The sequence below is a fragment of the Rhinoraja longicauda genome, chromosome 34 (genome assembly GCF_053455715.1).
Source record: "Rhinoraja longicauda isolate Sanriku21f chromosome 34, sRhiLon1.1, whole genome shotgun sequence".
Classification (NCBI taxonomy): domain Eukaryota; kingdom Metazoa; phylum Chordata; class Chondrichthyes; order Rajiformes; family Arhynchobatidae; genus Rhinoraja; species Rhinoraja longicauda.
The window spans coordinates 12,594,676-12,605,889 of NC_135986.1; the positions used below are offsets into that span (position 1 = coordinate 12,594,676).

Below are 11,214 nucleotides of genomic sequence, written 5' to 3' on the forward strand. Positions count from 1 at the left end.
ATCCACCTATTATCTGCCACGCTTTGTGCTGCCTCTGTCTCCCAGCTTTCTCTCTCCCTCCTCCAATCAAACTGCAAAAGTGTTCCAAACCGAAAACGTCACCTGTTCATGTTCTCCACAGATGCTGCCTGACCTGCTGAATTGCTCCAGTACTTTGTATCCTTTATAATCGTGGCAGAACGCATACGATCTGATTACCTTCCAGCTACCTGGACTCTCTCTCACTTGCATTCCATATTTATTTTTATTATTTAATGTAATTTTCCGTCAGTGTTGACTCCTGTGATTGACAGCTCCCTATGCCCCGGTCTGCGGCCGCCCCTGTCACATGACGCGGGGCAACCTCACCGAGCGACGTGCGCCTGACGTCACAGAGGTCACGCAGCGTCAGTGACGTCGTTGCCTCAGCAACCGGCCGGTGTCCGGGCGCGGGGCGGCGGCGAGGCACACGGAGGGGGAGCGGCCTGGGCCCGGGGATGGAGGTGAGGCTTCCTTCCCCCCGGCGGGGAGATGTTGGTGTGGCCGGAGGTATCGGCCAGGAGGTGAGGGGGTGAGGTCCCAAGACTGACTTGGAGAGATGGGGAAGGTGGCGATTGTATTAACTGAGCTGGTCCTTGCTCTTTGTCGTTCCCAGGTGGATCTGGTACCTGACTGGTTGAATCTTGTGCGTCTGACTGCTCCTCCACTGTGACATCTTCCTGCCTGCTGGGCAGTGAACAGTGAGTTTGTGTTCGTACCTTATCCACTGGGTCCTTGCATCAGTTTTAGCATTCTCATCTTCGTGGTCCTATTCCTCCTTGATCCTGACTCTCACTCACTCTCTCTGTTGCTCTGTCCCTCTGGTGCTGTGTCCATCCTCCTCCATCTGCGGCCTCTTTAGCATCCTTGCATTCTTTCCCATTTCAGACTGGAGGTTTCTGCCCAGTGATGTTGCTGGTTCCTCTATTCGTTGTCATAGATATGAGTCATTTTGTGAGAATGTACAGGATATCATTGGTAAGCTTGCAGGTGACACACAATGGTGGTACAGTGTACAGGGGAAAGGTTGTTTATGACAGGATTTAGATCAATTGGGAAAGTAGACAATGAAATGAAGTAGACACGGACAAGTGCAAATTGATGCATGTTTGGTTGTGATATCAGGGCAGGGGATTTACAGTCAATGGTTTGGTCTTGTAAAAGTGTTGCTGAGTAAATTGACCTTGGGATACCAGGTGGCGCAGCGGTAGAGTTGCTGCCTTACAGCGAATGCAGCGCCTGAGGCTCAGGTTCGATCCTGACTCAGGGCGCCGTCTGTATGGAGTTTGTACGTTCTCCCCGTGAAACTGCGTGGGTTTTCTCCGACATCTTCGGCTTCCTCCCACACTCCAAAGACGTAAAGGTATGTAGGTTAATTGGCTGGGAAATGTAAAAATTGTCCCTAGTGTGTGTAGGATAGTGTTAATGTGCGGGGATCGCTGGGCGGCGCGGACTCGGTGGGCCTACTTTTTCTAAAAAAAAATGTTTTAAATCTACACAGTTGCCTGAAAGTGGCAACACAGTTAGGGAGAGTGAAGAAGGCCTATGGCATTCTTGCCTTCATCAGCTGAGGCTTTGAGTACAAGAGATGGACATCAGTTCTACAAACTGTTGATTTGAGAGTATTGCAAGCAGTTCTGGTTGACACACCACAGGAAAGATTTGCTTCAGCCAGATAGTGCGCAGAGATTATTGCAAGAATGTTGCCTCGATTCGGTGGACCTGCAGGTGAGATTGGGTAGCTGCTCTGTCAGGAGTGAGGAGGGTGAGAGATGACATGTTAGGGGTGCATAACATTCTGAGTGGCATAGATGGGGGATAGCTGGAATCTGTTACCCATGGTAGGAGTGCTTAATTGGAGAGCGTAGGTTTAAGGTGAGAGGGTACATAATCTAAGGTGATTTGAGGTGTAAACGCTTCACACAGGGTCGTTGATATCTGTAATGAGTTGTTAGAGGAGGTGGTGGGGTAGAAACAGAAACAAGATTAAAGACATACCAGGCCATGTACTTGAATAACCAGTGCACAAAGGGATACGGAATAATGCATGCAGGTGGGATTTGCATAGGTCATGATGATGGTGGTTCGGGGGTGGGGGGGGTGGAGAGAATATACTCAGTGGCCTGAGCCCTCAGCTCTGAGCTTGTCTCACTGAACCCTTTGTTCTTCGAGATGTTACTTGGACCTTCCATTAAAGAAAACTTTAAAACACAGCACAAAGATAGGGCATGCCCATCAAAACTTTATTTAGGAGCGTCAAATGCAATGGCTGTGTGATACAACGCTTCATTCAGATAGGATGGTCAAAAATGCTTTTGGCATATTGGCCTTCATCAGTCAGTATTAAGTATTATTTTTCTTGTTTCCCCTTTCCCTGACTCTCAATATGAAGAAGGGTCTCGACCCAAAACGGTCACCTATTCCTTTTCTCCAGAAATGCTGCCTGATCTGCTGACTTACTCCAGTTCTTGTGTCTACCTGCTGAGCAGAGAGGTCATGAGGTCATGTTGCAGTTTTATAAAACATTGGTTTGGCCACTTTTCCAGTATGGTGTTCAGCTCTGGGCACTATGTAACAGGAAAGATTTTGTCATTGGAAAGGGTACAGAGAAGGTTTTCAGAGGTCAGAATGAAGAGAAGAATTTCAGAAGTCCTGGTGCTAGGACTCGAAGGTCTGAGCTAGAGGCAGAAGTTGAGTAGCCTGGGACTCTGTTCACTGGAGCACAGGAGGATGAGGGGTGATCCTCTAGAGGTGTCCTGTCTCCCCTCATAACTGAAACATTCCACCCCAGGCAACATTGCGGTGAATCTTCTCTCCAATGTAATCGTTTCGCTCAACACCTTCGCTCAGTCCTCCTTAACCAACCTGATCTCCCGGTGGCTGAGCACTGAGCACTTCAACTGCCCCTCCCAGGTGCAGGAGGAGGCCAATTCTCTGAATGCATTCAAGAGAGAGCTGGATAGAGCTCTTAAGGATAGCGGAGTCAGGGGGTATGGGGAGAAGGCAGGAATGGGGTACTGATTGAGAATGATCAGCCATGATCACATTGAATGGCAGTGCTGGCTCGAAGGGCCGAATGGCCTCCTCCTGCCCCTGTTGTCTATTGTCTTTGAGTCTGCAGGTTATTTCCCTGAAGGACCTGTACAATTTCCTTCTGAAAGGCTTGACTGGTTGTTTCCACTACCCCTGGCGGCAGGGAGTTACAGATGAGAACCACACTCAGAAAAACACAAGATAACGGGAGCAGGAGTTGGCTCCCTGGCCCCTCAAGCCGGCCCCACCATTCATTGTGATGATGGCTGATCTGTCCCCCGACTCAACTGCTGTCTCAGTTCCACATTGCCCACACTTTCCAGACCTTACAAAACTGTATCCCCCTCTGACAGTGATCCAGTGATCCAGTCTCCACATATGCAGGAAGGCATATTCAATAGACAATAGGTGCTGCAGTAGGCCATTCGGCCCTTCGGGCCAGCACCGCCATTCAATGTGACCATGGCTGACATTCACAATCAGTACCCCGTTCCTGCCCTCTCCCCATACCCCCTGACTCCTGTACCATTAAGAGGTCTGTCAAGCTCTCTCTTGAAAGCATCCAGAAAATTGGCCTCCACTGCCTTCTGAGGCAGAGAATTCCACAGATTTACAACTCTCTGAGTGAAAAAGCTTTTCCTCATCTCCGTTCTAAATGGCCTACCCCTTATTCTTAAACTGTGGCCCCTGGTTCTGGACTCTCCGAACATTGGGAACATGTTTCCTGCCTCTAGCGTGTCCAATCCCTTAATAACCTTATATGTTTCAACAAGATCCCCTCTCATCCTTCTAAATTCCAGTGTATACAAGCCTAGTCGCTCCAGTCTTTCAACATACGACAGTCCCGCCATTCCGGGAATTAACCTGGTGAACCTATGCTCCACTCCCTCAATAGGAAGAATGTCCAGCCGCAAATTTGTAGACCAAAACTGCACACAGTACTCCAGGTGCTATCTCACTAGGGCCCTGTAGAACTGCAGAAGGACCTCTTTGCTCCGATACTCAACTCCTCTTGTCATAAAAACCAGCATGCTTGTGGAGCTTTCTTCACTGCCTGCTGTACCTGCAAGCCACCTTTAAGTGACTGATGAACAAGGACACCCAGATCTCTTTGTACTTCCCCATTTCCTAACGACACCATTCAGATAATAATCTGCCTTCCTGTTCTTACTACCAAAGTGGATAACCTCACATTTATCCACATTAAACTGCATCTGCCATGCATCTGCCACTCACACAACCTGTCCAAGTCACCCTGGATCCTCATAGCATCCAATATTAATGATTTGGAAGAGGGAATTAGAAGCAACACCAGCAAGTTTGCGGATGACACAAAGCTGGGTGGCAGTGTGAACTGTGAAGATGATGTTAGGAGGTTTCAGGGTGACCTTGACAGATTGAGTGAGTGGGTAGATGCATGGCTGATGCAGTATAATATAGATAAAAGTGAGGTTATCCACTTTGGCGGCAAAATCAAAGAGGCAGATTATTATCTCAATGGTGTTAGCTTAGGTAGGGGGGAGGTGCAGCGAGACCTGGGTGTCGTACACCAGTCACTGAAAGTACAGCAGGCGGTGAAGAAAGCTAATGGCATGTTGGCCTTCATAACGTAAGGATTTCAGTATAGGAGTAAAGAGGTTCTTCTGCAGTTGTAGAGGGCCCTGGTAAGACCACATCTGGAGTATTGTGTACAGTTTTGTTCTCCTAATTTGAGGAAGGACATCCTTGTAATTGAGGCAGTGCAGCGTAGGTTCACGAGATTGATCCCTGGGATGGCGGGACTGTCATATGAGGAAAGATTGACAAGATTAGGCTTGTATTCACTGGGGTTTAGAAGGATGAGAGGGGATCCAATAGCAACATATAAAATTATAAATGGACTGGACAGGCTAGATGCAGGTAAAATGTTCCGAATATTGGGCAAGTCCAGAACCAGGGGCCACCCAGAGTTGTGAATTTGTGGAATTCACTGCCACAGAGGGCAGTGGAAGCCAAACCACTCGATGGATTTAAGAAAGAGTTAGATAGAGCTCTAGGGGCTAGTGGAATCAAGGGATATGGGGAGAAGGCAGGCACGGGTTATTGATTGTAGACGATCAGCCATGATCACAATGAATGGCGGTGCTGGCTCGAAGAGCCGAATGGCCTCCTCCTGCACCTATTTTCTATGTTTCTATCCTCACAGTTCACACTGCCACCCAGCTTTGTGTCATCTGCAAATTTGCTAATGTTACTTTTAATCCCTTCATCGCAGTCATTAAAGTATATTATAAATAGTTGCGGTCCCAGCACCAATCCTTGCGGTACCCCACTAGTCACTGCCTGCCATTCTGAAAGGGACCCATTAATCCCTACACTCTGTTTCCTGTCTGCCAACCAATTTTCTATCCATGTCAGTACCCTACCCTCAATACCATGTGCTCTAATTTTGCCCACTAATCTCCTATGTGCGACCTTATCAAAGGCTTTCTGAAAGTCCAGGTACATTACATCCACTGGCTCTCCCTTGTCCATTTCCCTAGTTACATCCTCAAAAAATCCCTGAAGATTAGTCAATCAAGATTTCCCCTTCATAAATCCATGCTGACTCGGTACGATCCTGTTACTGCTATCCAAATGTTCTGCAATTTCTTACCCATATGTTCTGCAATTTCTATCCAAATGTTCTGCAATTTCTTATCCAAATGTTTTGCAATTCCTCAGATACCCCACCCTCAGAGGATTGCAACAACCCTGTTTTAAATGACCACTCCCTGATCATGTAAACCTGTCCCCTCATTCCAATGTCCCCCACTGGTGGAAGCATCTCCACCTCTACCCTGTCATGAACCTGAAGGATCTTATGCTTCTGTAAATTCACCCTTCATTTTTCAAATGTCAAAGATTCTGATCTTAATTCTTGCACTCCTTGTTATAGAACAACCCTCTCCTCCCAGGGAGTATCCAACTGAATCACTTTTAAATTAACGCTGAATCCCAGCGTATCCGTTCTTCAGTACAGGGTGCAGAACTATTCCCAGTACTCCAGGTGTGGCCTCACCAAATACCTGCACAATTGTAATACGTCCCTATTTCTCAACTTTAACCCTCTTGCAGTAAATGCCAATGTGCCATTACCCTCCCACACTACTTGCTGCACCTGCCCTGTGTAATGAGTACACAAGAATTCCTTCTCCCCTCTTTACTTTGCACTCAGCCAAGGTGCATCGTTATACTCTGCCCTCTCCTCCAGGTGATTAATATGGACGGTTAATAATTGAGGCCCCAGTCCTACAGAAATGCAACAGAAGATGACTAAGAAGGCAATACGGGGAGAAAAGATGTGGTTTGAGGGTAAACTAGCCAATATCATAAAGGAGGATAGTAAAAGCATTTTTAGGTATGTAAAGAGGAAAAAAATAGTCAAGGCAAATGTGGGTCCCTTGAAGACAGAAGCAGGGGAATTTGTTGTGGGGAACAAGGCAATGGCAGACGAGTTGAACCGGTACTTTGGATCTGTCTTCACTAAGGAAGATACAAGCAATCTCCCAGATGTTCTAGTGGCCAGAGATCCAAGGGTGACGGAGGAACTGAAGGAAATCCACATTAGGCAGGAAATGGTGTTGGGTAGACTGATGGGACTGAAGGCTGATAAATCTCCCGGGCCTGATGGTCTGCATCCCAGAGTACTTAAAGAGGTGGGGCTAGAAATTGTGGATGCATTGGTGATCATTTTCCAATGTTCTATAGATTCAGGATCAGTTCCTGTGGATTGGAGGGTAGCTAATGTTGTCCCACTTTTTAAGAAAGGAGGGAGAGAGAAAACGGGAAATTATAGACCAGTTGGTCTGACATCAGTGGTGGGGAAGATGCTGGAGTCAATTATAAAAGACGAAATTGTGGAGCATTTGGATAGTAGTAACAGGATCGTTGCGAGTCAGCATGGATTTACGAAGGGGCAATCATGCTTGACTAATCTTCTTGAATACTTTGAGGATGTAACTAGGAAAATTGACAGGGGAGAGCTGGTGGATGTGGTGCACCTTGACTTTCAGAAATCCTTTGACAAGGTTCCACATAGGAGATTAGTGGGCAAAATTAGAGCACATGGTATTGGATGTTTGGTGCTGACATGGATAGAAAATTGGTTGACAAACAGAAAGCAAAGAGTGGGGATAAATGGGTCCCTTTCAGAATGGCAGGCAGTAACTAGTGGGGTACCGCAAGGCTCGGTGCTGGGACCGCAGCTATTTACAATATACATTAATGACTTGGATGAAGGGATTAAAAGTACCATTAGCAAATTTGCAGATGATACAAAGCTGGGTGGTAATGTGAACTGTGAGGAAGATGCTATGAGGTTGCAGGGTGACTTGGACAGGTTGTGTGAGTGGGCAGATGCATGGCAGATGCAGTTTAATGTGGATCAGTGTGAGGTTATCCACTTTGGTGGTAAGAATAGGAAGGCAGAGTATTATCTGAATGGTGTCAAGTTAGGAAAAGGGGACGTACAACGAGATCTGGGTGTCCTAGTGCATCAGTCACTGAAAGGAAGCATGCAGGTACAGCAGGCGGTGAAGAGAGCCAATGGAATGTTGGCCTTCATAACAAGAGGAGTTGAGTATAGGAGCAAAGAGGTCCTTCTGCAGTTGTACAGGGCCCTAGTGAGACCGCACCTGGAGTACTGTGTGCAATTTTGGTCTCCAAATTTGAAGAAGGATATTCATGCTATTGAGGGCGTGCAGCGTAGGTTTACTAGGTTAATTCCCGGAATGGCTGGGCTGTCATATGTTGAAAGACTGGAGCGACGAGGCTTGTATACACTGGAATTTAGAAGGATGAGAGGGGATTTTATCGAAACGTATAAGATTATTAAGGGGTTGGACACGTTAGAGGCAGGAAACATGTTCCCAATGTTGGGGGAGTCCAGAACAAGGGGCCACAGTTTAAGAATAAGGGGTAGGCCATTTAGAACTGAGATGAGGAAAACTTTTTCAGTCAGAGAGTTGTGAATCTGTGGAATTCTCTGCCTCAGAAGGCAGTGGAGGCCAAATCTCTGAATGCATTCAAGAGAGAGCTAGTTAGAGCTCTTAAGAATAGCAGTATGGGGAGAAGGCAGGAACGGGGTACTGATTGAGAATGATCTGCCATGATCACATTGAATGGCGGTGCTGGCTATTCTGTAAGTTTCAATGATGTCCCCCACCCCTTCCCCTCATACTCACATGGACAAGGATTGAGTGTGAATTTCGGGGAACCAGACTGGAATCCAGACTATCCATGTCTGTCAGCTGTAGGTTTGTCTCTCTGCTCAGTCAGTCACAGAGTGATACCGTGTGGAAACAGGCCCTTCAGCCCAACTTGCCCACACCAGCCAACATGTCGCAGCTGCCTGCGCTTGGCCCATATCCCTCCAAAGCTGTGCTATCCATGTACCTGTCTAACTGTTTCTTAAACGTTGGGATAGTCCCAGCCTCAACTACCTCATCTGGCAGCTTGTTTCATCCATCCACCACCCTTTGTGTGAAAAAGTTACCCCTCAGATTCCTATTAAATCTTTCCCCTTCACCTTGAACCATGTGTATTGTATGTGTGGTGACGGCTGTCCTTTTATGGAACTGAGACCGTGACTGTGAATCCCAGAGGATTGTCGAGTCCCACAGGAACTGTCCTGTGGGAAAAGCCCATGTGCCGTCCTTCCCCAGCCTGGCCCCTGCGTGACTGAGAAGCGATGATTCTCAGCAGCGGCTCCGCCCAACTCCGCCTCCCCCGCCCTGTCAGTGTCACCAGACACGTGGCAGTAGGCGCGTTCTGTGATTGGTGGCAGCGAGGCGCTGTGATTGGTCGCTTCAGTTGTCCAATCCAACAGATGCATCAAACTCACCAATGAGAGTGCTCGCCTGCCCCATTCCCGCATTAGCATAGGGCGGTGGGGCACCCTATTTAATCCGCGCTCAGAGCTTGTTCCAGACATTCGTGTGTCTGAAGCGGAGAGACGAAATGCCTGAGCCACCGAAAGCGGCCAAGAAGGGCGCCAAGAAAGCCGTGTCCAAACCTGCAGGAAAGGCGGGCAAGAAACGTAGGAAGTCCAGGAAGGAGAGTTACGCCATCTACATCTACAAAGTGATGAAGCAGGTTCACCCCGACACCGGCATTTCTTCCAAGGCCATGGGCATCATGAACTCGTTCGTCAACGATATTTTCGAGCGCATCGCGAGCGAGGCTTCCCGCCTGGCTCATTACAACAAGCGGGCGACCATCAGCTCCCGGGAGATCCAGACCGCCGTGCGCCTGCTGCTGCCCGGGGAACTGGCCAAGCACGCCGTGTCGGAAGGGACAAAGGCGGTGACCAAGTACACCAGTTCCAAGTAAAGATCCTCAGTGCCGACAAACCCAAACCAAAAGGCTCTTTTAAGAGCCGCCCACAATTTCACTGAAAGATTTGTGCTATTTCGGCATCTAATTGCTGCAAAATTGCATTGGGACTTGTTTAGGCAGCAATGTTTTAAATTATGTTTACGTTAATTAAATTGCGGCCATATGGTTTCAAGAATAAGGGGTCGGCCATTTAGGACTGAGATGAGGAAAAACATTTTCACGCAGGGATGTGTATCTGAGAGAAAGATGTTTTCAAGAGAGTTGGATTTAGCGCTTGGGGCTGAGGGAATCAAGGGATATGGGGAAAAAGCCGGGACGGTACTGATTTTGGATGATCATATTGAATGGCGGTCTGGGTCGAAGGGCCGAATGGCCTACTCCTCAAACTATTTTCTATGTCTAAGTTTCCAAAATCCCTTTTACTGAGATCGGGACATTCAGTCCTCACAGAACCACTGTAGTCTCGCGTCCGTCCGCGTCCTGTGAGCAGTGACAGACCATAACATAATACTGTTTACACAAAAACCCGCCGGCTGTTATGTTCAGTGAAACGCATTTGTTCCGATCGTTCATGTAAATTCGCAGAATCTCTCATGTCGGAGAATTAATTCACACTTCGTTTCTATTGTAAATTGACCGGGAACAAATGATCAATCCGAGGTTATAATGTATGTTTTTTCAGATTTTTATGTAATAAAAAATGTTGGCGGACTTTTCAAACTTCGGCTCATTTTGGGGACTGACCGTTGGTTTCGGCGCTTCTCTTGTTGCCGCCTGTTCATTGGTGCACGAAGCCTCATGAATGGGCCGCTCCTCTCACCAATGACATTAGGCGCCACTATTCATACAGGAACTACAAGGGAAGGTGGGGGGGTTCCTTTTTCTGGTTTAAAAAAAAAGTCTGATGAGAAAAGAATAAGAGAAATGGCACTGGGAAGAGTTCGGGTTTGAGACGGAGCTCTTCGTGCGCGGATATAGTCGTTACTCTGCGGGATTTAGACCAAGACGGGGAGACTCGTCTGCGGTAGATACACAGAACGTTTGTTGTGAAGTGGTACTCAGCTCTTAGACAGACACTGTGGGTGGCTCTGAAAAGAGCCTTTGGATCGTTACATTAATGTTTCGCCCAGTTACTTGGTCTTGGTGGCCGCGCTGGTTTTCTTGGGCAATAACACGGCCTGGATATTGGGCAGCACCCCGCCCTGAGTGATGGTCACCCTTCCCAGCAGCTTGTTGAGCTCCTCGTCGTTGCGGACGGCCAGCTGTAGGTGTCTGGGGATGAAGCGGGACTTCTTGTTGTCCCGGGCAGCGTTACCGGCTAGTTCCAGGATTTCAGCCGTCAGATACTCGAGCGCAGCAGCCATGTATACCGGGGCCCCAGCACCCACCCGCTGAGCATAGTGACCCTTTCTCAGAAGCCTGTGAACACGGCCCACCGGGAACTGCGGCCCGGGACGAGCGAGATTTGGGCTTGGTCCGAGCTTTACCACCTGTTTTCCCTCTTTCAGACATTTCGACTAATTACTGTACACCAATGGAAATTGTCACGCACTCGCCCTTCTAATAGCTTCTGGGGAAATGCCGTTCGTCGTTTTAGAAAGTCGGTTCATTCGCCAATGATCAGACGGCAACAAGACGACCGCGGAAAATAACCGACAGTCGCCAAAATGACTTGAAAATGGAAAAGTCAGCCAAACAAACATATTTAATAATCGGCCAAAAGAAAATCCTTTTCAATCTGTGTGTGAACATGGATTTCACGTATCGATCGATTCCGACCCACTGTGTCCGTGAATGTCACCACAA

General features: G+C 47.9%; 1 protein-coding gene and 1 pseudogene across 1 annotated transcript; one reads left to right on the plus strand and one right to left on the minus strand.

Moving 5' to 3' along the window:
- The first annotated feature begins 9,017 nt into the window (after positions 1–9,017).
- Positions 9,018–10,160, plus strand: LOC144609710 (histone H2B 1/2-like). Its single transcript, XM_078428211.1, has one exon. It carries the CDS (start codon positions 9,031–9,033, stop codon positions 9,400–9,402), a length of 372 nt encoding a protein of 123 aa, XP_078284337.1. The 5' UTR covers positions 9,018–9,030; the 3' UTR covers positions 9,403–10,160.
- Positions 10,161–10,538: 378 nt separating this feature from the next.
- LOC144609709 (histone H2AX-like) lies at positions 10,539–10,920 on the minus strand (annotated as a pseudogene).
- Between the last annotated feature and the right edge of the window lie 294 nt (positions 10,921–11,214).

What these genes read in the sequence shown, in the direction of transcription:
- LOC144609710 (XM_078428211.1), top strand. Translation starts at nt 9,031, where the DNA reads ATGCCTGAGCCACCGAAAGCGGCCAAGAAGGGCGCCAAGAAAGCCGTG.